Consider the following 27411-nt stretch of genomic DNA (forward strand, 5'->3'; position numbering starts at 1 on the left):
ATGCAGCAGGCTCAAGTGGAGCCAGAACTAGGAACCAGTTGCTTGCGATGCTGTGCTGGGAAGGCAAATTACAATTCCTGATTCATGCTATCCAGCTAAAAATATCTGAACACATGGCTGAAGATACTGTGTGTCCCTGTCATTGGCAACGGCACCAGCAGTAACACATTAGATCTGAGAGTTCAGCACAGGAGATTTCACTGGAAGAATGGCCTAGGACACACACAACCAATTAGGCAAGCATTATGTGCAATGATTGCAGACACACTGGAATGCATCCAACTGTGGCTTTACATTAGTGCCAGGCACTTCAATTTGCACAATGCGGTGGTAATTGGCAAAAACTGTTTATCTCATCTTACGCACAGAAGCCACTATTGGGCGCAATCCAGCCTCTTCTGTAACTCAATGAATTCCATCTCATACATGAAGGCTTTAATTATTAGAGCTCACATCTGTTAAGTCACATGTTGTGACATTTGGAATGTAACGGTTTCAGCAATATAATAATAGTTTTTGCATTGATACACCACCACCTTTCCACCAAGGCCCCCAAGGTTTGTAGTACTTACATGCAGGAACATGGTTGCTTTCCTTCTTAAGAAAGCACAGGGAGCGTGTGGACCTCCTGATATTGTTGGACTCCCAGTTTCTATCACCCGCAGTCAGCTACAGGATGACGAAGGCTGTACATCTAGGGTCACAGGTTACCCACCCCTGCTCTGAGTAGTGCTGCATGGTCCTATTTCTAAAAAGGTTGGTGTTTTTCTGCATCGTTTGGATATCTTTAGAACTGGGGTGGGTGCAGAATTTTGATTTTACCTTATCACAGCAAGGTGACCGTGGACAGGGTGTGTTTTTCTTTCTGGTAAACATTTCACCAACCCTCTGCAGCCTCCCTGGCTGTCCACGCCATCTGAGAGAAGGGGGGCTTCGTGGTCTCTTCCGCAGGGCTTTAATTGAAATATGGGCACCTGGGCAGGCTGCAGAGTGCAGTCCATTTGTAGAATGAAAAGCAAGGGCACTCGCAAAAACCCTTTAGCCACCTCAAAACTATGGTAAGTGCAACCCCACCCCACAACCCCGCTGCACCTGACCCATGAGAATTGCAGAAGAAATTCTCTCTTGGTAAGTTTTGAATGCAATTTATTTTCTCATTAACTGGTGAAGGGTTTTCATTAAAGCCCCAAACAATTATCCCCCATGCCACCCTACAGGATAATAATGCTCTCTAGATTGTAATCTACACTGGAGGGTTTCCCAATCCTCTGAAGCAGATTTGGGCGATGCAAGAGAGAAGAGGGGGAAGTCCACCAATGCAAGGACACCATTGACTACAACTGTGCCTAGCATTTTAATTCCCTGGTTGGACAAAGAGGGGAAATTATGGTTTTCAACAGCAAGCATCGATTGTGAAGGGCATACATGTGGCAGAGTTATAGGTAGGGAGGTGAGAACAGGTGAAAACACTGGAAATCTACTACTTGGCAGGCCAACTATTGCTCTGCAATCCCTCCACTTTTCCAGATACTTGGTTTCTGGATACTTGGTTCCAGGAAATAGCAACAGGCTATTCTAACATTTGATACAAATCGTTTCTCAGCTGTGGCTTGATGTGAAAGTTAAGGGGAGAGATAAGTTTCCGGAGCTCAAGTTGTCCTGAGCAAAGAAAGGCAAACTTTTACACAACTTGAAATCTGTTTCAAAGTTGTAATGAACTTCAGCAGTTGTTAGAGATAGTAATATAGTATTACATTAGTAGAAATGGCCAGGAATTGGAGGAGGTGGAAATAGAATGTTTCTGGTGAGGAAGTCAGCTTCCTCTTCAACCTACATTAGATGCAACAATACTGTCTAGTGGGTATGGTGGAAGCCTTCTATGTTCAGCAACTCATAAAGCAAATCCATGAAATCGAATCCAAAGCACCACAAACCAATTCAAAGCATCCTTGGTGTTTTTCAAACACCCACCGACCATGACAAATCTCTAAGGGAGATTCAGAAGCGGTTTCAGATCCAGCATGAAGGTTTGCTGTTCAAAGTGAAAACCAAAAACCAAATCCAACGGATGCACCTCCACGACTGGAAATGCCTCAAGCATTCTTTGGATCTGCAAAATTGGTTTACAAAAACACAGGCCCGGTTTGCACACTCTATTAAGCTACAGCTTATATGAAACTTAGGATTCGTGTGAATGAGCAGAATGCTGGTGCAAAAATCCCTGCAGATGTGCCTCCCACACACCTTCCTTCACCGCATGGAAGAAACAAACCAGGAACTGGCTTTTTTTAATGTGCAGACTAGTGCTTGTAGTTTATTACTTGTGTAACAAAACACAAACATACCGCCATGGCTTGTTAGGAGAGAAGCCACCCACAAGGTTCACATGTAATGGCAATCCAGCCTCTTTTGGTTCACTCCATTCAGGAAAGGAAGCAATGCGAGGGAGTGCTGCACATGTTCACTTTAAAACCATAGCTGAATTTAATTTATGGTTAAAAGCAATGTCCGAAGAAGAGTTTGAATTTGATATCCCACTTTATCACTACCAAATGAGTCTCAAAGCGGCTAACAATCTTCTTTCCCATCCTCCCCCAGAACAAACACTCTGTGAGGTGAGTGGGGCTGAGAGACTTCAGAGAAGTGTGACTGGCCCAAGGTCACCCAGCAGCTGCATGTGGAGGAGCAGAGATGCGAACCCGGTTCCCCAGATTACGAGTCTGCCGCTCTTAACCACTAAGTCACTGTAAGAATGCTGGCTAGCCAAGGAGATCAAGTGGTCTTAGCTGAAGTTCATGTATTCTGGGGCCAGTTCCTGAGTGTACACAAAAACAGAATGGCAGCAAACCTCGCTATCTTATCTATAAAGTATTTATTTCCTTAAGTTAAACAAACAGGTTTTTTTCCCCCCAAGGATGGTTTCCATCTATAAAATGAACAAAGTACAAGCTCTGTACAGCAGATTTTAAAGAACCAACTGAAACGACAGTTTCCAAATGACATCTGATTTGCAAAACAAAATTCACATGTACCCCCATCATTTTTGCTTTGAAGACACTCAGATAAGGTTAGCACAGAGATAGCACTGCAATTTGTTTCCAAGTCTCCTAGTGATTTATTATAAAAGGAAGAGGGGTGGGGGTGGGGGAGAGATGTTGGCTACTTCTGATACCCAAGGTCAATATCTGCCACTGACTGCAACTGCACACCCTCCGTTCATGTCAAAGGTTTTCACACAGTGCCCCTTAGTACACCCCACTGACAGAGGATCTGTGCAGCAGCAGTCGTTGGTGCATAGCACCAGAAATCCATAGACTTTAAAAAAGGATGAAGTCACAGTAAATAACTTTGGCACACTGTGTCATGTAAACATAGCTAACACCACATTACCATATTTCCATTCTCATCCAACACCCACAATTTGCGGTCTCAGCATGGAGATACTGTCTGCGTAGGATCTCTAGAATTTTAAGAACATATTCTCATTTTATAATACATAGACGACATTAGAGTTTCTGGAGTGGGGAGATATTATTAATAAAACTTACTAGCAACTCTGGTTAGGTTAACAGTCAAGGCAGCAAACTCCTATTATTTCAGAAAACAGCAGCTGGTTTGCCTGCTAGCTTTTATATCACAAGAAAAAAAAATGTTAATATTTTAGCTCCCCTTCATTAAGTTCTTTTCCCAGAAGCGCTGGATCATAACCAGTTGGCTGTATAGTTGCGAGTTGAATGCATAGTCCCTCAAATATTAAAATATCACCATCTTCATATTCACTAATATTTTTCATGTCAAGTGTTGTTGGGTGGCTGAAAATAAAGCGAATCTTGAAAAAATCAAGTCCAAAGTTTCTCTCTTTTTGTTGCCAAGGTCGTATGTAAATAGGATATACATGGGAACTTGCAGTGTGGGAGAAGGAAATTTGGTCTGGAAGAGGATTATATGCACAAATCCACATTGAAGGAAAAAGCAATGTGGATTCAAACCATGTAGAATTCATATGACATCTGTGAATACTACCTGCAGAGATCACAAGCATGTCATATAACAGTTTATCAGCCTGTTTTAAACCGGTACTGCAAATGTCAAAGCCTTTGTGTCAATGGAAGCATTTTGTGGCAAATACTGCAGCTACAGGGGAAAATACAGTTTATGGAATACTCTTATGACCCATGTAGCTGGAAGAGAACACTGTCAAAACATGATTGCATAATAATTTGTCTTTGTCCTTTGTAATCACTAGAGGGCACCGTTAAAATCTTACATAAGCTGTGTTTTTAAGAAGGGGGGGGGGGGGTTACAGGCAAAGACGTCAGAGTAACCCCGGACATTACTTTGATATAAAAACAGCAGTTGGATTGAAATGGCTCCTTCCAATGTATTCAGAACATTTCCCTCCAGCCAAGTTTGAAACACCAGTTTAAAACAGGACACAGGTGTAAAGAAAAAACCCAGACCATGATAACTCCCGCCCCCCCCCAAAAGCAGAGGCGTAACAGCTGAAATGTTGATATTTAGTAGGTAGCTGCCCATGCTTCCACGAGAAGGCTATTGTGATCTTGTGCTGTCAGACAACTTTTTAAAAGGAGAAAAAGAAGCACGTCTTGATAAGAACACAACCTGAAGACCAAACGCTCCTAGCTGCATTATTTTAAGAAGGCCAAACTATTTTTTTTTAAGTAGCCCCAAATTGCCCAATACAAATACCAAGTTTATAGATATCCAGAGCACATGGCATGAATTCCCCAACTGGAGGTGACAATGTTGGTGAGATGAAGCGTGCGAGCTCCTTTCTGCCATTTGATCATCCTCCTCTGCAGAGGTCCGACATTTCCCAGGAGGAGGAAGCGCAAAAAACAAAATAAAAAATAGGCACACTTCACAAAGCAGAAACATCCAGTGTTTGCATGAACACAACTCAGCAGCACAAACCTGCATCTTCACAAAGTTTTGTTCTTCTACCAACTGTCCAGTCCACTTCCCAGAAAAGTGTTAAATTGCTTTTCTTTGTTCTGTTTGTTTTGTTTTTTGGATAAATTACAGGATGATGAAAAATCGATAGAAAGTTGAAAATTTTGACAATATATATTTTATATATATATTTATATATAAACATATAGAATGTTTATATTTAAGAGTTCTGTCATAGAAAAGTCCATGGTGAAATATACCAAGTACACATGGCAAAAACCTTCAAAATGCTTTGATTTCTGGAAACCACGAACACTGATTTCTATGTAAAATGGAGACTGCCAATGATCTTCTCCAAACCATTTGCTTCCCTCCCCATCAGTCCCTCCCTCCCTCCCTCTCTCCCACCACCCTCCCCCTCTTCTGTGTGTTGAAAGCAGTTTCCTACTACTGTACATCTGTTTTTCCTAGGAATCTTAGTCATCTGCTGTGGAAGGATTTAGCTTGATGCCGGAAAGGAACTGGTGAGCCTTTGCGGTGGAAGGGAGCGAGTCGTGCAGCAGCTACGTCTGACCAGGCAATGGCACGGTCCCCAGTTCACTTGCTTCACTTTTGTTCACTTGTCGCCTACTTTCAGACAAAGATGGAATACTGAGGTATATAAAGTATCAGTAATGCAATCAAAATGTTGCCCAAGGTTTCGGAAACGGGAACAGTCCTCCTGAGCAAGCCCTACTATTGCTGCAGGTTCAGGGTGAACTTCCACTGCTGCGACAGCGAGGGGTTGCAGACTTCAACCGTCAGACCACCGTTTTTGGCATTTCGGCTGTCTAAGCAGAGGTTACTGCCCACGTGCCTCAGTTTCGCGTTGCTTTCAATTTGTTCCCATTTCTGGAAGAAGAAGAAGAAGAAGAAAATTTAAAAAGTCACTCCACTTAGATAAACGTTGATTTTAAAAGCCAGTATTTTCTAGGGTTATTTTGTCTACCATCTATCTTCCTTACAGCAAATAATTGCAACTCCTTAAAGTCACTACTGTTAAATTTGCTTTGCAAACCTGCTGTGGCTGTAAATTTTCCTTCAGCATTGTCCATGCAAACTTCCCAAATGGAAGCTGAAAGCCCCTGGTATACTGGAGTGGGAGATTACATACCGGGAGGTGAATGAAACCTAAGGATTTAGTTATACTAGACAGCTTGCTGTAAGAAAGGCCAGCCATCAGTTCTACTGTTTGTGAAATGTTCTCCCCAGGGAGGCTTACCTTCATTATATACCTTTAGGCACCGGGCGAAAACATTCCTCTTCAACCAGGCCTTTGACTGAATAACATGCTGTCTCCACCCCCATCGTTCAGCCCGGACACTGAGATCCAGTGCTGAGGACCTTCTGGCGGTTCCCTCATTGCAAGAAGTGAGGTTACAGGGAACCAGGCAGAGGGCCTTCTCGGTAGTGGCGCCCGCCCTGTGGAACGCCCTCCCTTCAGATGTGAAGGAAATAAGCAACTACCTTACTTTTAAAAGACAACTGGAGGCAGCCCTGTTTAGGGACGTTTTTAATATTTAATGCTGTATGGTTTTTAACACTCGATTGGGAGCTGCCCAGAGTGGCTGGAGAAACTCAGCCAGATGGGCGGGGTATAAATATAAATAATAATAATAATAATAATAATAATAATAATAATAATAATAATAATAATGATGTGTTTGTGGGAGTGGGTGAGGGGGTTATTGTTTTGTTTTTATTATGTATTTATTGTTTTATGTTTCATTTATATGCTGTGAACCTCCCTAAGATCAACGTATGAAGAGCATTATACTACGACTGTTGTTGTTTAGTCGTTTAGTCGTGTCCGACTCTTCGTGACCCCATGGACCAGAGCACACCAGGCACTCCTGTCTCCACTGCCTCCCAGAGTTTGGTCAAACTCATGTTAGTATACTACTACTACTACTACTATTACTATTACTACTACTACTACTACAATGAGTCTCACAGCAGCCAATCCAATGGGCAAAGTGATTCAATGACACAAACCCAACAGTGCTCTACTGGCAGAAATCCAGCAGACATATATAATATCCTATGGAATGGTAGATGGCAGAACAAGGCACAGGGAAGAGGAATAAATATCTACAAGCGTGCACATGATATTGGTGTGCCCTCAGCCCTATTTGCACATGGCTGTATTCTGTGTACTGACCTGTCTACCATCATTTTCTCTACAGCCCTGAAGTTTTATGAGTGAGCCAGGAGCTCGGTCTACAACAGTAAGGCACAAATCCATATGTTTCACTGACTTGTCCTTTGTTAAGGCCCATTCCTGCAACAGAAAGGAAATGAGACATAGTTATATTCATGCAAAATGTTTGCAAAACATTTCATGTACCTGATTGTTACAAAATTCTTCTAATATGAGAAAAGGCTCTTACAAAGACAGAAGTGTCTGTTATGAAATGCAAATTGCTGATATTCCTCTCTCTCTCTCTACCTAGGAGAAACATTTGAGAACTCTGCCCCAATGATTTTAGATGGTGCTTTGGAATCCAATATTAATCCTGGAATTGTGAATCTGGAAGTGCCGTACTGGAGAGAGTTGTCCTATACTGCCCTCTGCTGGCGGTACAGCACATCATACAGCTGGATCCTACCTTCTGGGAATACCTAAATGAATGAATTGAATGAATTTTAAGGTTTTGCTTCACCCCTATAAGAAAGTAAGAAACAGGAAAGACTCACAGACAACGTTTGAACTGCCAGTGACATTTTATACCCATCTCTCTTATAAAACCTGTATTTTAGCATACCAGTCAAAGGCAACTATGGGGTTGCGGCGCTCATCTTGCTTTTCAGGCTGAGAGCGCCGGTGTTTGTCCACAGTTTTCCAGGTCATGTGTCCAGAATGACTAAATCGCTTCTGGTGCCACGGAACACCGTGATGGAAACCAGAGCACACTGAAACACCGTTTACTTTCCCGCCGCAGCAATACCTATTTATTTACGTGCACTGGTGTGCTTTCAAAGTGCTAGGTTGGCAGAAATTGGGACAGAGCAATGGGAGCTCACTCCATCGCAGGGATTTGAACGGCCAACCTTCCAACTGGCAAGCCCAAGAGGCTCAGTGGTTTAAACCACAGCGCCACCCGCGTCCCTTTCAGCACATACACCAGGCCATTTCTGATGACTATCGCCCACATAGGCAATGCATATTGAGGGTCTCGTTACATCTCCAACTTGCTTTGAAGTGCAATTTCCCATTATTGGGATCAAGATCGACCTCTCCGCTAACTACACTGTAAGAACCCAGCTCTTCCATAGGAATATTTCAAATCCAGAACTGCAGCAGCGCCACTTCATTTTCAGTAAAGAAACATGCAGCCTACTTCTGGGAAGTGGCAGCAAATGAAATCTGATTGTACTAGGAGTCAGATTAGGACGAAGGCACTACTGAGCAATTGACTTAACTAATGGGGTTTGGCAAAGAAGCCATTTTGTAACAGTGTTTTAAAATGATTAATGTGCAAGTCAGCCCCTGAATGAAAATACTGAAAAACTATGTGAAGCATGAGATGTTAAAGGGTATTACAAGCATATCTTTCCCAAGTAGAAGGTTGTACGTTTAACGAACAATTATTCTTGGTTTTCATTCCATCAGCTTAATTTTATTTCCCACATGATCTGACACGCCTAAGTGGAGACTCGCTCCTCAACTATTGGGGCAGCTTAAAGTATTTCCATAATGGAGCAACACTCATAGTGAATGGGGGGGGGGGGAGGGAGGGAGACAGTGTGGAAAAGGATTGAGGCAAAACAAATGTAGAAAAAAGGCTGTGGAAGAAATTAGCAGGCTAGGCTGGAGGGAAAGGAGGGCTGCAGAGAATGAGGGCTTCCGAGTTGCAGACAGCATGGGTAGCCAAGAGGAGAATGGAACAAGGAGGAGGCATTTAATGAATGGCTGCAGTTAGAAAAAGATAAAATTATCATGCTTAAGGAGAAGGGCCAGGAGCTAAAGGAAAGCGTTCTGCTTTGACAAAAAGGCAGGAGTGATCTGAATTGTGGGAACTGTCTACTTTCCTTAAGTTCCACTCCTGCCTTTGACCACAAGATGGTGCCATTCCCAAACAATGACCTTCACAAGCCAACGGAGAAAAAGCAACTGAAGTTGCAGTGCTAAGTTGCAAGATGAGAACAATTTGACTGCAACTCTGCTGCAGGAAAAGATGACCACAGGTACTTAATGCATCCATTGCTTGAGGTCTGTTGTGTATGCATGCTCCACTTCCCCTTCAGCCTATGGAATTTGTGCTCCTGTAGCCATGCCAGATATTTTATTTCTTTTCACTCAGCCAAACTATCCCCTATGCACTGCGTGGGATATGGAAATAAATACGTAAGTTTATTGACATCACCTCTGCACATCATCTCAACGTGAAGCAAAAAGGCATGAATTTTGAAAATGTCAGCTTTGTGTTCTCTTGTTTAAGGCACCATTTCATTGGTAGCTGTTTAATTATGTTTAACCCTGAGGTTCAAGAGCTGTTAATGGAAATCAGTGTTCTAAAAGTAAGAATGTCTCTCTCACACGCATATACACTCAACCCATTCATTCACCCACCTTATCCTCAACATGAAAAAAAAAAAATGCTTGCAGGCCAAGTCTCAGAAGGATGAAGTAATACTTCAAATGTCTATATGTTAAGTTTCTGTATCTGCACAAACAATGAGAAGTTAAGCCTATTTACAGCCCACAAAAGTTAAATTATCCAGTATCCTTTCGTTTGTCGTGTCATATCTCCTTAACACAAACGGAAATCCACAAAGCCATATTTGGCAAACGTCAGAAGGAAAGGTGAGAAAACACAATTTAACAATGAATTTCCAAATAGGCAGGTCTAAAAGACTTAAAAGAGTAATATAGTAATAAACCTACTTTCTTTGGGGTGATAAAGAATATAAAATGTGATTTTCCCATCAGTCTTGTTTCTAACATGTAGTGAATTTAATTTATTGCCACTTATGAACCTGTGATTACTAACCTGGTTTCCCCCGGCATTATGACATTCATAAACACCAACGACGCCATCTGCAAAATGGCCTAAAGTGTCAAGGCAATTGGTTCCTTGCTGCAAGGCCCCAAAAGCTATATCTTGGTGATCAGGTACCCTGAAAAGTAAAACACCACCAAATAGTTTAGAATTCCAAACATCCGTCAATATTAAAAACTACTCTATGTTTGAGTAAAATTCAGAGGTAACACAATGCAATTCTTTTCTAGAGCTTTCCTGTTGGTAGCTCTCTCAGCCTCCACCAAAACGGCATTTTAAATTCCCCTGGATTTGAAGATAAATGACGCAACAGCAGCCAACTGCACCACATGACGTTTTCCAATAAGCAGGTCTTCAAACACAGTTATGGAGGTACAGCAGAGAGCAGAAAAATACTCAATGTGCTGTGCATCTCTCTGCCTTGTATGCTTTAATATAGGCATTCAAAATATTCTTTCAAATCCCTTTCTCCCCATAACACACCTGATGAAGCAGCTAAAATAAACTGAACTGCATCCAGAATGACAGTTGACAAGAGATGAGAAATTACTTCACACTGATCTGGTTTAAAGTAGTGTCAGGGCAGAAACTCCCTTAACTAAGCATGAATTAGTTATTCCTCAATGTCTTTTCACCCCACCCTGTTAAATTCACATTTATATGCACAATAGGAAAAACAGGGATTCTATCTACTTTAGTAATTATGAGTATGAAATAAGGAGTTGATAAGAAATAAGGAGTTCCAGATTATTTCCCTAGAAGTGACCACACACAGAAGAAGAAAAAAATTATCCATGTGACTTTTATATAGTATGGGAAATACATGGCTTGAACCAGAAACGTTGTGGTTGGGGCCCAGTCTAGTAAGCCACCTGGGTTTGTATATTCCAATCTTCAGCTGCTTTTTAGGTGCAGATGGGAATAGGGACATGAAATTGTTAGCTTTTGTGATTGGCAAGCAGCGGCTGGCTTCTGAAGCAGCCTCCTATTCCAGCCTAGGCCAAATGGCAGAAAGGCAACTTTGCTTCCCGTCCCGGCCAACAGTACAGGACACCACTTTGAACTCCTTAGATCAGGCATAGGCAAACTTGGCCCTCCAGGTGTTTTGAGTCTACAATTCCCATCATCACTGACCACTGGTCCTGCTAGCTAGGGATCATGGGAGTTGTAGGCCAAAAACATCTGGAGGGCCAAGTTTGAGGAAGCCTGCCTTAGATGAAAGGTAGGATAGAAATGAAATAAACAAACAAACAAACATGTATATGCTATGTGTTGTGTTTTTAGTTGATGTGGATTTACAAAAGCAGCAAACCTATTCCTAGCAACACTGTCACACTTGATGTACAAGCCGCATTTTGAAGGTATTAAAACAGATGGACCAAAGTCACAAAATAAAAGTTAAATGAGGAAAGGATAGTCGTCGTCCCCACTCCCCAATTTGCTGAAAAGCAACAGCAAACATCATTTGTATAAAATAGATGACTCACCTTAGCTCAGGGTACACATTTTCAAGATACCATTTGAATGGTTTGCAGTTAAGTCTCCTTCTCAACTCCATTCGGCTTTGAATACTATTGAGAGAAACAGTGTTTATCAGCTATATTTAAATTGGCACAATCTAAAAAGAACCATTGGTTCCTATCTCAAGGGTAGTTCTGTGTTGCTGGACGAAGAGCATCACTCAGGGTGCCACCTTGTGGTCAAAGGCAGAAAAGAGAACTTGAGGGAAAGCTCCCAGAGTTCTAGCCAAGCTCCAACAGGTTGCTCAGACAAGACACAGAAACATACAGCGAGAGAACAAATGCCCACTTTCCTAACAATAACAAAATGGGAAAAGCATGTTAAGCTGGATAAACTATGGTGATTAATTGGAGCAGCCAAAAACAGGGCGAGACCTGATGCCCCTCACCCAGCAACACAGAACTACCTTTCAGGTGTGAACCAACGCTTCTTTCTCTTGTTGCTGGAGAAGAGCTTCAATGAGGAACATGTTAAATAGAAAGTACGAGGTTTGTTCTTCCACCCGAGATCCCTCACTCCACTCCCCTGGATCATATTCGGGGTTAACGAAGGGATCCAGTGAGCCCAACGCTGGTGCTAGAGGAGGGCGTCGCAATAATGGATAAATATTAGCTGTCCCTTGGGGAATGTCAAAAGGGTTAAGGGAGTCTGGAGCAAGTTCAGCCCAACGTGGGGGTTGAATGTGGATGGGAGACCCTTTTGTGGTGGAGCTGCGACTGATCACACTGTCCGTTCTGTGAAGGCAAGACAGAAGTAGGTTTTGCCACAGGCAAGTCAGAAAGGATAGCAGTAATGTAACCCCTTAGCTCCACATACGTATCTGGCAACAAAGCTTCCTTTATTTGTTGCGAGAATGTCAGTAGTAAGCTGAAAGATAGGGAGCCTGAGAAGCAGTTTGTAGAGCGCTTCAAACAGGGATTTTATTGGGCACAGAAGGCTGAACGGACTGAATAGAGGGATGCAGGGGAGGGGGAAGGAGTTAAAAACAACAACACAAAACCATAAACTGCCCATCCTCAGAGGGCCGGGGAGAATGCAAAACCTCTAAAAGGGAACGCTGCGAGTTGTCACACAGTATCCTCAAGCCCTCACTCTTTATAAGGAAAGGGGCAGTCACTAGCCTCAGTCAGGAGGTCTGAGTGCTGCTAGGAGGCATTCCTAGATAATAAGAGCAATTGGCTTCACATCCATTTGCTGCTTCCCCTACAGAAGCCTCAGTGGCTTTCAGGTTTTGTGTTGCTCTGCAGATTGCCGGTTGGTTAGTGCCAGCTGAGGCCACATTCTCTGGCAAGCCGACTACCACTAGAGCAGCAAGGAGGAGCCTGAGAGGCCAGGAAGCAAAGTTCCCTTCAGGGAGAGAGCTAAGTGCAGAAAATTCTGGATTCTGGGAGCTTCCCTCACATCTTTCTTATCTTTGACCATAAGGTGGGACTGAAACCTTCACTGATGCCCTTCTCTGGAGACATGTGAAACTGTATTTCTATAGTCAACGATACTTTTAGCATTAACTTTATAATATTTCAAATCCAGGCCACCTCCGAAATGCAATCTCAAAACGCACTAACAATAGGAAAGGAGTAATTACACTTACTTGCCATAAGGTACATTTCTGGCTGAAGGCACTGCTGCATAATAGAAATTTTTGTATTCATCCATCCAGACTTCTGCTGCTCTACGTGTATTTCTGGAAATATAATTCAGTATGTTATGATATTTTTGCTCTTATTAATGTGGCAGGGTCCTTATTCCCTTCTTATCTGAGTACTGCAGATCCTTGAACATTAAAGATGCTGCAGGAACCAAAATAATAGACAAGTTTCATTCTTTCCCTCCTTTAGGTCATGATCTTACTCAAGAAAACGAGGATCTTCCTTCTCCATTGACCAAGCGTTTGTAGAAAAACCGATTTCCGTGCCATTGTCAGTAAGATACATTTTGAGGTTAACATGTTCACAACTAGCATGGCATGTTCCTTTCCGATTTGTATTTTTATTGCTCCCAGTTATATTGTTTGAGGATTCATTTTGATCTCATGTCCTACTATACTTCTGATACACTTAGCATCTAATCAGTGTTGGCTAACCCAAGGACCTTGATACCAAATATGGGCATATGTGCACTCTTCCTCTTTTATACTAACAACTCTGACATACTCGGCTACATTTTGACTCCCAATTTTTTCTTGTTGCCTTAGAAACATGCTGAAATCCAAAGACCTTTATTAATTCAATATGTATTGATTCATGCTCACCGGAATTTATTCAAAACCTTCTGTTTTATCTTAACAGGCAATAAAATAATTATTGGTGGAAGTACTTACACAAATATTTGGCAATATACTTTCATTTTTCTGACTGCTGCCCTTCCTAACCATGAACATGGTAGCTAGGTCTTACTAGTCATGTTCAGCTTTGCTTTTTCTACACTGCCCTGAAATTAACTTCTAAAAGATTTGCTATATCAGTGACATCAACCCCATAACCTTCTAACTACAATTAGAACTTGTCACACTTTCAATGGTTGGTTGGTTGGTTTGATCATCGATAGTGGCAATATCGTAATTCCCTAAATTGATTTTGTATCCCAGCACTTTTCTATAATATGGTTACTTTCTTTAACAACCTTTTCGACTGATGTCATTGGTCTTTGAAGGAGAAAAACTATACCACCAGTGTAGCACAGAATTTTTGCCCCACACCAGGCAATGTTTGCTAAAGGTTAGCACATTTAGTTATTCTGACAGTAGTTTAAGCTGCAAAGACTTTTTAAAAGCCTCAATAGCATTTTACTCTTTGATAAAGAGCTCTGCCAGCTAATTATAAGCTAATCATCTTAGGTTCCATTGGTTTACTTAAAGCAATCTCTTGACCGTTACCTTGCAAAAACGGTACCACTTCCTCCTGGGAAGGTATAAGGGTGTTGTTTTCGGAACACGTGGCCAACTCTGCTGCATGGAATTATTTCTAGGCTCCCTCCGCACTGCCAAACACGGAATGAAATCTCTGTCATTGGGAAACAAGCAATAGATAATAAAAAAGAAGGATACAAGAATGCAGAAATAGTTAGTTCTCTCTTCCTCCAAACATTCCCATTGCCTACAATGCATGCACAGTATGTATATTTTTAAATCCCTGAAAATTTCTCGGGATTTTCTTTTATCCTGAAAAAAGGGAGTTGAGAGAGCTTTTATTACTTGATTGAAAAAAGGAAATACTGTGATGGGAGAGGGGCTGTGCATGCACAAATGTGCAGGAATATCTGAATCAACATTTCCCATTTATTTTCTTCCCTTTTTTGTTCTTTAATATGGATTTGTAGGCTATGGAAACTGTGCGGTTGCCTAGTCTTCTGAGGTTATTATCCCATTTTGCTTCAGCAATTTGTGCAAACTGAAGCAACATCACACTAGAAGAGCAAGAATGAATGATAAGAAACGCATCAATGTCAGGGGTGGTGGGACCCATTTGTGCAAGAATCAAGCTCGTCTCTCCCACGTGGTTTCTATATTCTTATAGACGGCAGCAATGTAGATGGCAACCACTTCCCTCAGAATCAATAAGAACAACATTGCTACTTCTGTTCCAGTTCTTTCTACCCTGCGCTATTTTTATGTGCCCCTCGTGTCAACACTTATGGCAAACCTGTTACTTCACCTCTCAAATTCCCATTTTGGATCAGGTTAATTTACTCCCTTTCTTTCCTAATACAGTAAAAAGGACAAGCTTATGTCATCAGTACAAATTATTTAAAATGCCCACCCACTTACAATTAGGTAATTAAAAATGCTTAAATTCCAACATTCAATAGGCTACCATAACTATGTGAGCATTCGTATTTCTTGGCTCTTACATTAACACCTTGAAATAAGGACCAATAACTAAAGTGCTAGCATGGGGGGGGGGGGGAATCAATATTTGACGGTGTAATAGAACTATAAAATCACAATCCATCTTCGGCTAAGGTGCCAAGTGTCTACTAGGAATGATAATCAAAATTAATTAGCTCATCCCTCAAGTAATGACTTTACAATAGATTCCTTAAAGTATTCACAAGAAAATTAAACCCATGAACTGTGTGTGCCCAACTTTAAGTTTTAAAAAGTGTGGAATGTTTTTTAAACCCTGCTAAATGACACACTTTTGCAACATTTTAATTAGCACAGAATGGTGTTTCCAAATTATGCATGACTTGTTTAAAGGCTAAAATCCCTTTAGTTTTTGTCTGCTTCTCCCTTGTAAAAAGAAGTCCTCTCAGCTTTTATTTTTCAACATAAAGCTCTAATTTTAGAATGCAGCCCTGTTGTGGCTGAATTTTTGCCAATAATCCACTTAAAGTATTAGCTGTCATTTTAACCCACTCCAGACAGTGAACTAAAGGCCATGAACTCACAAAAATTAGGTTACAGTATAATTTGCTTTTCTTCAAGAGAGAATTCTATGCAGAAAGATTCTTACCTAGATTTTCTCCACCCCATACATCCATCATCATATCATATTTTCCCAGCTCTTCAAAATAAAATTTGTCCATCACAAAGAGTCCACCAGCTATCATTGGTGTTCTAAAGAGACAGGAGGGATAAAAGAGGGAAACTGAACATTACATACTGGCACAGGTTAATCGGATACGAAGACTCTTCAACAAAGCATTTTCTGTTCATACCTTAAACAGGCCATTTTGCTTAGTTCTAGCTATCTGCATATGCTACCGCTCTGAAACACGTTATCACGTAACTAATGCAATTAAGACTGATTCCTGGTTAACCATTTCTCAGATTTCTTGGAAGCAGATGTGGCTATTCCTAGAAACTGAAAAATGTTATCTACTTGCAGCTTGTTCTGAAACAGACCATAGGTAGCCAGAAACTAGGATCCCTAGTTCAGATTATACAAGAAGCTGAAATTCAAACTTAAAGTGAATTCTGCTACAGTCTTCCTTTGGACTGTGCAGAGAGAAGTGGGGGAGAAGCTTGAGAGTCCAAGGATTGTTAAGGCTCCTTCCTGCTCCTGCATATTATCATAAATTAGTATGATGTGCCCTAGAGCAAGTTATAGCTTAAGATATGTGAAAATATAACTCTTTGCCCTCTGAAGTTCTTTAAGTATTTTACAAACCAACATACAAATCTATCCCATTTATCGATTTAAATTCAGGATAACGTGTATTCTGCTCAAAACGTTCTTCACCTTAGATATGAGTTATGTACATTTGGTTATTCTGCTTCTTGTGTTCATGGAGAGGGATAACAACTTATGTGGCACACAAATCCCACACCTCTGACCACTGGAATTCTAAGAGATCCCCTGCCAACCTTTAAGCGTATCATTCTGAAGGAAAGGAAATTTACATTAATTTAAAGTGACAGCAGATATCCCGTGAAAGAGAGTTCTATGCAGAGAACTAAATTTAGGATCTGCATGGAACACACACAGTGCAACAGTTTAAAACGGGGTGGCTAACCGTTTCTTGGCCCAAGGACTATCTATTCACCCTTGGCCAGCCCTCTGAAGGGTACATACCATGGTGTGGCCAAAGTGGGTGTGGACAGCCCTCTCTTGCTCTCTCACACATGCCACACACCACCTCATGCAAACCACACACCCCAGAGGCTGCTCTCATTTCCCACGTAAAGTTCAGACTGCTGCCATTTTATTTCTGGCGTGGGTGGGTGGGTGGGTGTGGGGCACTCAACCACACCAAGCTAAAAATGAATCCTGTTTTTGAAAACATGTTAAACTGAAAACCAAAACCAAACTTGCCAGTATCAAGCACAAATTGAGATGGGAGGGGAGTCAAGCTGGGAAAACACCTTGCCGGGAGGGGGGGGGAATCAAAGCAGCAACCACATAGACTGCACTTTGCACATTCAACCTTTCCTTTTTTGGATTTCTTTTCCTTGATCCCAAGGAGATGCAAAGTGCAGCTGGGACCAGTCTCAGCAGCCTGGCTCCACCCTCATTCCAAACTTGCATCTTCTCTTCCTCCCCGCAGGCAGTGGGTGCGGAATGCAAGGGAAAGGGGAAGCTCATCCTTAGAAGGCTAAGGGATGATATGTTGACTGTGTTACATTTTGTTTGCTTCAGAGTGCTGTTCCCTTCTGGGAAGGGGCTGACAAGGGAAAAGGAAAGGAAGGATGCGCCACCAGCAATCCATTGCAAGATCATAGCAAATCTCTGTTTTTGAGCTAGATAACCATATCTGCTCATCCTGCCCAGCAAGAGCCAGTGACTTCAGCTACTCTAGGGAACATATATATGTCTTCATTCATTAGGCATTGGCACAAAGGATGCTAAGCATTGCAGAAGCTCCCTTAAAGAGGAAGGAGCTCTTAATAAAGGAAGTGGCAGCTGCCTCTTGCAGTGACTGCACAAAGGAAATTCAGCCCTGCCAAACAATAAAACACAAACAGCCAAACACCCATGAAACACAGTCTCAGTGCCATTATTATTGTTGTTGTTGTTGTTGTTGTTGTTGTTGTTGTTGTTATAAAAAAGCTGCAAAAATTGAGGGGGTCCCCAAAAACCCACCAGAAACCCTTCTGGGAGGCCAGAGATTGCTCACAGGTTAGCCATCCTTGGTTTAAAAGTTAATAGTTTAAAAGTTCAATAGTAATAAGAATCAAACTGTGTACACAAGAATAATTTGTATGCTCACTTTATGCTATTTGGGTAAAGCAGCAACTAAAGAATGAATTAAATTAGTACGCTATCCGTTTTGTGAGACCCCTACTGTTTAAGGAGTCTTGTATTAACTAATTTTCTATATTACTTTATTGGTATGTTGTGCACAACAGAAAATCACTAAGCTTCATAAAACAGTTTTCAATTTCTCCTTCCTTGAGGGCAGTTCAACCTCACCTTAAACGTAAGGTTATACCTTTTTATGTTTTGCAATGGTAAGTCTCAGATAACTCAATATCACTACCACAGCAAAGCTCTGGTATTTAATACACAGTGAGCAATATTTGACTTCAAGTACCAGCCTGCCATATTTCAAGTTGAGACTTTAATTTGCAAGACTTTCCTCCTGCATTTAGAGTTTGTGATGTGCAAAGTAATTCAAGAGCAGTCTGCCAAGCATAACCTGGGGAGATGGTAACTCAAAGTTGCACTTACTAAGAACCACAACATTGTTTTGTGAGGGGAAGGGTGGTGGCAGGAACATACTTTATGGGAGCAACTGGGTTTCCTTGCCGTGCTCTTCTTTGCTCAGGTGTCATGTAATCCCACTTGAATACCAAATTCCAATCGAAGCCTAAGAGACAGTGGGGAGGTGAAAGAAAAAGTTACAAAAGTGCAGATCGGATATTGCAACATTTTGTTTCTTTTAGTTTTTGGACCCGTGGTTTAGAACAGACAAAAGTTTGCTTTAATCTATGGTTTCTCGTTTGCATGTAATGACAAGCAAGGGTTCTAAAGTTAAATTAAACAGTGTGGAAGTCCTGTTGTGCAGGAGAATGCAAGAACAGGAAGAATGCATGAGATTTCCAGCTCATTCACGTAACATGGAACCATGCACAGTTTGTAAACAACAGCTAAGGGTTTAACAACAAATGCATCTTTTGAGGTTGTTTGTTTCCTCTCTGCTGATGAAGAGAGGAAACAGTGTTATGAATGAATTGGGGACCGTGTTGTTTTGCTGCAACAAAGCACAATGAGCGAGCCAAGAACAAATATTGGCTACAGACCGAGGTAACAATTCCAGGTTAAGATGTAATATTATACAGAGGTCCTGGCTTGTCTGTTCCTCCCTGTGTGCACTTAGAGGGTCAAAGTGACCAAGATGAGAGCCCATTACTGGGATGCGCAAGAGAGACCGCTGCCTCCGCTCTGGCTGGGCTAGGGGAAATCAGAATGAAATTAAGGCTGCTTTTCCCTGTGCATTTGTTCAATTACTAATGCTAAATTAGGAAAATAGTTGTGAGACATAAATTATTCCCACTGCTCTGCAAAAACAGTCAGAAATAGCTTGCAACCATAACTACTGGCGTTATGGTTAAAGGTAAAGGTAAATGACCCCTGACAGTTAAGTCCAGTTGCGGCGCTCATCTCATTCTCATTCTATAGGCCGAGGGAGATGGTGTTTGTCTGCAGACAGCTTCATGTGGCCAGCATGACTAAGCTGCTTCTGGCAAACCATTTACCTTCCCGCCAGAGCAGTACCTATTTATCTACTTGCACCACGTGCATTCGAACTGCTAGGTTGGCAAGAGCTGAGACCGAGCAACGGGAGCTCACCCCGTCGCAGGGATTCAAACTGCTGACCTTCCGATCGGCAAGCCCTAGGCTCTGTGGTTTAGACCACAGAATCACCTGCATCCTGGAGTTATGGTTAGGAGCTTGTAAATAGCTTGCAACTACTAACCATAACTCCAGGGTCACATGCGCAGAGACCAGCTGTTAGCTGTTACAGAAAATCTGCTGATATGGAGCTTACAGACAAGCTTCAACTAACAAAGAATCAGTGATTACAGTGTAGGGCTAGGATTGTGAAGACCCAAACTGAAAGCCCCAGATTGACCTTGGGCCAGCCACACACTCTCAACCTAGCCTACTTCAAAGGGTTGTTGTGAAGTTAAGTAGGGAGGGGAAGAACCATGTTCTTCAACTTGTTCTCCTGGGTGGAAAAGCACAATTTAAATGTAATAAAGAGAGACAGATATTCTTGTTACCCCAGATGATTGCAATAATGAATATTCTGAATGTGCCACAACAGTGTAATTTATAATCCTTTTATAATTGCTGGATATCTGACACCTAAAAAGTTAGACAATTATGCATTTCCAAACTTTCCTTTGATGAAGAATTATTTTATTTTCCCCAGAAGGAAAGCGGCATACTTTTGGAATATGTATTTCCCAAGTCATACCTAAACACCGTCCAGAAGCATTTTAATATTTTTCTGTAATTTGAGACTTTGTACAAGAAGCCATTTTATTTCCCTAAGGCTAAGGGACTCTGCTTATCTTGCTAGACTATACACAAGGGGACTGGAAATTGGTTAGAAGTATCAGAATAATTCACTGAATTTCAGTTGAAAATGAAGTCCAATGGTAAAATGTGCATAATAGGCTAATTAGTATGATAGAAGCAAAATGAGTCTCAACTGTTTTTTCTACATGTGTATACATGTGCTGTTCTTATTCATATGCCTTCCTCTGCTTAGCAGATCTGTAGGCTATCAGAAGCAATATACCAATTAAGATACAAGCTCAACTTACTTTCATTGTACTTAGATCCTTCATCAGAAAAGCATTTTGCATACTAATTTTACATGGGCACTAATTGTAGTGTTGTGATCACTAAAATGCTTTTTCAAATAGCAATTTGGCACAGAATGTTCTTAATCAAAACAGTAGAATAAATGCAACTGCTTCCCAGCTTTTATTGAGCCAGAAGTTGTATGCACGAGAACAGGCATTAGGGGGCTCTTCTGGAGCAAGAACGAAAAACATCGAGCATAAGATATCTTGAAGGGCTGGCAGGATTAAGGAAAGTAATCCGACATGGATGCATCAGCCCAATTTGATCAGACAAGTTCCACCTACTTTAAGGCTAAATGGAAATTGTGTACCAAGATGATTTTTACAGCTAAAATGGCCAACACCATAAAGAAGTCTCCCCCCCCTTTCATAAGGAAATTAAGTCACCATCACCTGCTCATAATGATTATCTGAAACTAGAAGACATGAATGGTTTTGAGGGGAAGGACTCAAGGATATGGGAAGGGAAGAGAAAGGGCTTTTCTGTTCCCTTTTCCCTTTCCCGAAACCCAGTTCAGCCCTTGTAAAACCTGATCAGGACTGTAAGATAACTGTTTCAGGTTTACAGAAGCCCTCTTACGAGGAGTGGTGATATACTGAACATTCTGCTTGTTCTTCTTGTTATTTTATTTGTTGCTTTCTCCAAAAGATCTCCAAAGCTAATTACAGCAATAAACTTCACACAAATGTAGTTCATACAAATGCAACATTTAAAATCAACTAACAGAGAGAAAGTAATAGCAAAAGAACTAGGCATCGTATATTCTGTTTCCATGCATGCTACTCTGGCATATAGGGACTTAAATTTGAGGTAGAAACATCCCACTTTATATCCCCTGAACACTCCTGTTTTCACGGCTTAAGTATAGCCTTACATTTTTGTGACGTTATTATAAAGATCTGCCATTTCTATCAGATTTTTCAATTCAGAAAGTAGCATTTCTTTTATAAAAAAAAACCAACCTAACTTAACAGGTATTCATTCAAAACTATGCCATAAAAGACCTGCTTCAATAAGAACACCCCAACTCTTTTTACGATTTCAGCCGTGTGTCGTGTGTTGACATGCTTTGGTGTGTTCACATTTAGGGGTCCTGGGAAGATCGTATGTTCCAGTGAAAGTACATACCTCCTTTTAAATCAGCCGATGCTCCCACATACTGGAAATTGTCCATATTAATCACATCAATTATAGGAGACACAACTCGGGTCTTGTCCTAAAATAAATATTTGGAGGGGGGTGGAGTCAGTGTAAAAGATTCAGAGACGGAAAGTCGTTAAAACTTTTTGAAATGGATGGAAATTGTCACAAAATCCATACAAAGGCAATCTACTTTTCTAATTATCCCTCCCTTGAAATGTATTTGCTAGAAAATTTTTCTCTATATTTAAGTTTTCCTTATGTCCTCAAGCCCCATTGTTCATTCTATACTTTATTTATGTGAAAAGTAGACCTGGATACTGAAGGCACCATTCACATGGCAAGCAACCGTAGTCTCAAAGCTGATGGCACCTGCCATCAAAGTCATAAATTTATTGGTATTGTATCTTTCCTATAAGAAGTGTTTAACCTCTAATGCATCTGTTGGAGAGAGATTAGGCAGATGAGTTGATCAAGAACCCTCAAGCGAGCCTTGGATCTGAGCAGGAATTTGAATTTCCCCCCACATCCAAGGCCAATAATCCAGCTGGTAGGAGGATCATGAGGATCTGGGGAAGGATGAGGGCAACACAGTGGGATGGCACCAAATAAAATGGGTCAGGAGACAAGGAAAGGAACAGTCCAACCTGTTTGGGTGTGTTCAGGAAAGCAGAGGGGGGCTAATTATGGAACCCTACAGCTATTTCTCAATAAAATGTGTGCCAGGGAGGTTAGATGGCAACCAAGAGGAACCCCCAGGTAGCTGTGGGGCACAGGGAGCCCTGTGAAAAAGAGTGGAGGCCTATTCCTCTGTGTCTAGGCTGTGCATGATCGCCAAGCATGCAAGAAAAAGCAAGGAAGTGCTAAAGGTCCTGTGTACGACACACACAACTATTCACTTCTCTCTCTATCTTCTCTGCCCTCCCCTCCATTTCTTGCTTTGACTCCTATGACCTGCCTCTTTCTTCTTCACTCCATGGCCCCCTTCCCTCTGCTTCCATTGAGTGCTTGTCCCTTCTCCTTACTTGCCTCTCTAACCCATCTCTTTCTGTATTTTTCAGCTTGGTCTTCAGTCCTCCACCTTTTGCTTGCTCCCCCAAAAACCAGCAGAGCCAAGTACTAGCACAGTTAAGTCTTAATGGTAAAAATGCAGGTCTTGAGGCAAGTGAGCAGCTTTACCCACCAGCTCCCTCACCTTCGTGTTTATCTTGGTTCATCCTCCTCTCTGGCTCTCTTTGTGAGTGCACACATGTGCACTTTTTAAATATAAAGATGTTTTACACTTGTGCATACCTCAGGGCTCCCTCCCCCCTGAGTCTCCCAATACCTCCCTCTTGAGTATGGTAGTGCTGTTTTGGCTACATAAGCAATGTCCCTTGAAGACTAAAAAGAGTTGTAATGATGATTACAACAAGATTATGCTTACTCCTATTATACTGTCTATCCTACACTCAGTGCTTTCCCCACCAAGGGGTACTCAGGAGTACAAGGGTACACAGTACCGGCACTTCTCTTTATTATTATTAAAAAGTGTAGTATGTCCTGTAACAACTTCATGGCAAGTACAGGCACCTATTTTTCTAGAAAAAAAGCACTGCTAATGCTACTATAAAAGTACAGTGGTACCTCGGTTTTCAAACGTCTCCGTTGACGAATGTTTCGGAACTTGAACAATGTAAACCTGGAAGTAAATGCTTTGGTTTTCAAACTCGCCTTGAATAGGAAATGTGGCTTCCGTACTGAGTTTTCCGTATTGAGACTTCCATTTTGAGGCTTCCGTTTTGAGTTTTTGGACGTTTCGGAACTTGAGCGGTATTCCAGAACGGATTACGTTCGAAAACCGAGGTACCACTGTATAACGTTTGCCCAGTATCATTGCCAGTTATTAAGTAAACCATTTCCAAACTGTCTGTAACAATAGCTGATTATAATATAAAAAATTCCTGAATTCAAAGTAACACCAAACAGAAGTGACAAAACTTGCCTGCTGTTAAAATAATCAGCTTTACAATAATGCATAACACAAAGGAATTTGACTACATTTTCTTGGAAAGAACCTCCAAACCCTTGTGGTTGCCTTTTCTGCAATTTTCCCAGTCTTATGGTATGCTTCTTGATATGGGTTAAGTGTGTATCCCAAGTGTAACTATGCTATAGTAGGATGGCGATGTGATACAACCATTGTTTTCAAACACTTTCCTAATACCTAACAGAATTGAGGTCAAATCAATTGTTGGCTGACATGTCAACTATTGCTAGGTTTAATTATGTGTCCTACTAAACCAAGAACTACCCTCAGGAATTCTTTATTTTAAATCAATGATTATTTACAAACAATTCTGATCTAATCATGTGAGGGGCAAAATGTACAAATCTCCCTGCCTGAAATACTACTTTTTCAAATTTCATTTCATTCATTTATTTGGTTAATTTACAGACCACCCTTCATCGAGTTATGATTACAGGGTTGTTCACAATACAGTAAAAAAACCACTATCCATGGATGAAATCAGGAGTTCACAACTCTTTGTATCAAATTGGCATGCTAGTTAGTACACTGGGAATTATTTTGGAAGAGCGGTTTGAAATGAGATGCAGATTGAAAACAGCCACTACAAATGATTTTAAGCACCACAAAATTCAAACAAAACAGTGTTTATGGATCAATAGTCTATGTTCCTCACAACAAACCTCAGCTACTCTCTCTAGAAGAGGCTCCAGCCAGTGCTCGTTGCATTCACAATGACTATCCAAGAACGTCAGTACTTTCGCCTGTGCTGCATCTGCCCCTCGGACACGAGAGCGCATCAAACCTGAAAATAAAGACCACATATTAGCCAATTTCTTTTCTTTCTTTTTTTGTTGCTCACTATTCCATCAGTTTAGTAATTCAGTTCAAAAAGAATCAGACTACTGACAAAGGGCAAAACAATTGAGTTTACTTATCATCCTGCTATACTTACACCTTCTACAACTTCTAGCCGAGGCTGTTGTTGGGTGACAGGACAGTGAGCTAGACAGCCCATTAGACCAGATCCTAATAAACCTCTCTTGTGACTAATACAATCGCACTCGGCTTTCCTATTTTCGTGTTACTGAGATTCACAACTGCCTTGTGTGAAGCATGAATCTGGTGTGCTTGTGGATGGACTTGTGCCGGTATTCCAAACTGGGCCAACAACTTCCCGCATCCTAACCACCGTGCGTATCCAGAGGTTGCAGCGGAATGAGGGAAGTCTCCCCTCTTCACATCATGGTGCCTGAAAATTAGGAGTGCCGCTGTAGCAAGTTCCTAAGCACTAAGGACATTATGGAACATAATTTTCCCAGCATCCCTGGTACCTGGGATGTTGCTGCAGCAGCAGCATTCTAAATTCCAAGCACCATGGAGGAAAAAGAGCATCTCCCTTCCTGCACGCCGTTATCATTGCTCCTGAAGTGGAACGCTGCAGTCGCCATAATAAGGGGACCATGGGGGGAAGAATTAGGGAATCAGAGAGTGCTGTATTTCCAGGGATGTCAACAGGAGCACAGCACAGCCCCAACTGAGCTCTGAATTAACATAATTATTAGTTTGCTTGGGGGAAACAGCTCTATCTGCTGAGTCCAGCTCTAAACTAACCTAAAGTGAAATGTTGCCCATCACTACTTTACTTGGAAGCACTTAACACAAGAGGAAAGGGAAAACTTTCAGCAAACACATAAGCCTTGATATCTTACAGTGTTTCCATTTTTACATTCATCCAAAGTGTGTGATAAATAGCCTTGCAAGCATCACACAGACGCTAGTGCATTGCAGTTTGAATTTTTAATTTGCTTATTTCTCTCTACACCATATTGTGCTTTGTTCATCTAATAAGCTACCCATGTGTGCATCACTTCATATAAAGACTGAAAAGACTACAAACATCCATGATGTAGTAATTAGATGTAATCACACATTCCAGTGCAATCCTCATTACTTTCTAGCTCTAATTCTTATGTGTTAGGCAGTCCCTCTCTGCTATAAAACTGATAATAGGAAGAACATTTTAGAATAATTTACGCTGAGATATTCACAACCTTAACCCTTTTCACGCCTCAGGGAACAACACTACTAATGAGCTGTTAAAAATTGTATAGACCACACAGTTTAAACAAAACCAGTGGGGTGTTTTGTAAATCAACTCCAGTTTAAATTATTTTTTAATATATTTTGGTAGTATAAGGTCATGATAACTATACAAGGAAGGTATCTGGGATAAATAACCAGTCACATTATTAACAGATAACCACCAGTACTCTAGGTCAAAATGATGCTCATGTTTCAGAAATAGAGAATATACAGGGGGGAAATACTGCAGTAAGAAATAACGGAAAACTTAGGAAAGGCAAATTATATAATTTAAAATTACTTGCACATTTCATGTTCAACAAATCTCTTCAAAAGCACTCTTCTGGAGGTACTACCTCTTGAACTTTTCAACTCCTTCCCACCTTTTTGTTTCATTTGCCCAGGGGGAAACTTTTCTTCTGATAATATTCTCCTGAATTTTTTTTTTAAATACTGCTCTCTCAGAGATGTTTTTTTATGATCCAATAGCAGTACTGAAAGCTGCCTATCTCCTTAACTTAGGAGCAATTATAATTTTTATGCACGAACCCAACAACACAGTGCCTTAACCCACCTTCCACTACCCAGTGGTCTGAATAACTTGCCACTCTTTCTGCCTTTGAACATACAGCTTATAATAGTCAGTGTTGCATTTGGTCGTATACTTATCTATACATTTGTTAGGATCAATATAATAATTTTACTGTTAACCTCAGCTGACTATACTTCTCTCTTTCTCTCCGTCATATTTGCAAATATCTGTTAATAAGATAGTAGTAATCAATCATATCCAGCTCTTAATGACAGGTTATTGATTTTATTACTCTGTTTCTCAATGGCTGAAAACTAAGGTTTTGTATATTTTTGGCTAGCTTACAATATGTACTTTTTAATATCTTATAGTGCAATTATTATGCATGTCTTTTCTTTTTTTTAAGAACCCTGTGCATTTTTTCAGCTCAGGAATCAATTGAGATGTGAATAATGAAATGCTATTTACGCCTCTACCTGATCTTGCCAAACATTTCATTAAAGCTACTTTGTGAGCAATCTATACATGTTATGAACTCCAAAAGAAAACAAAGTTTTAAGTTCAGCACAAGAACATCATTTAAATTTCACAGAATATAAGAACACTAGAATATTGCCACTGAATGATGAATTTGTTCAAACTTTGTAACAGAAGTTCCTGCAGATGCAACTATGCCACTACTGACTATGAACTGGAAATACCTTCCATCTTTTAACTGCCTCCTCGGGTATATGTTGCACGGTTACAGGAATTTTGTAGATAATACAGCAGTTATCAAATGTAATCAATAAATTAATTTCTAGCTCACCCTTCCTCGCAAAGGAGTCTAGGGTAGAAAAGACTCCTTCTGGGTCTTCTCAGTAGTGGCGCCCTCCCTGTGGAACACCCTCCCTTCAGATGTCAAGGAAA

At 41.0% G+C, this 27411-nt stretch overlaps 1 protein-coding gene and 1 long non-coding RNA gene across 2 annotated transcripts in view; one reads left to right on the forward strand and one right to left on the reverse strand.

Annotated features, from left to right (window-relative positions):
- Nucleotides 1-2010: 2010 nt before the first annotated feature.
- On the forward strand, nt 2011-3404 carry LOC310841666. Its single transcript, XR_014562670.1, has 2 exons — nt 2011-2518; nt 2742-3404. It is a non-coding gene; the product is annotated as an uncharacterized lncRNA (long non-coding RNA).
- Nucleotides 3092-27411, reverse strand: part of GALNT2 (polypeptide N-acetylgalactosaminyltransferase 2) — a 63802-nt gene continuing 39482 nt past the window's right edge. Inside the window, exons 7-16 of the mRNA XM_083732500.1 lie at nt 24569-24690; nt 21866-21953; nt 18641-18728; nt 15932-16035; nt 14353-14479; nt 13069-13161; nt 11444-11527; nt 9948-10074; nt 7115-7234; nt 3092-5805 (exon numbers count right to left, since the gene is read on the reverse strand). Coding sequence (XP_083588626.1) covers nt 5650-5805; nt 7115-7234; nt 9948-10074; nt 11444-11527; nt 13069-13161; nt 14353-14479; nt 15932-16035; nt 18641-18728; nt 21866-21953; nt 24569-24690 — 1109 coding nt within the window. The 3' untranslated portion in view covers nt 3092-5649. The remainder of the gene's footprint in view (nt 5806-7114; nt 7235-9947; nt 10075-11443; nt 11528-13068; nt 13162-14352; nt 14480-15931; nt 16036-18640; nt 18729-21865; nt 21954-24568; nt 24691-27411) is intronic.

The sequence above is a fragment of the Podarcis gaigeae genome (genome assembly GCF_964106915.1).
Source record: "Podarcis gaigeae genome assembly, chromosome: 3".
Taxonomy (NCBI): Eukaryota; Metazoa; Chordata; class Lepidosauria; order Squamata; family Lacertidae; genus Podarcis; species Podarcis gaigeae.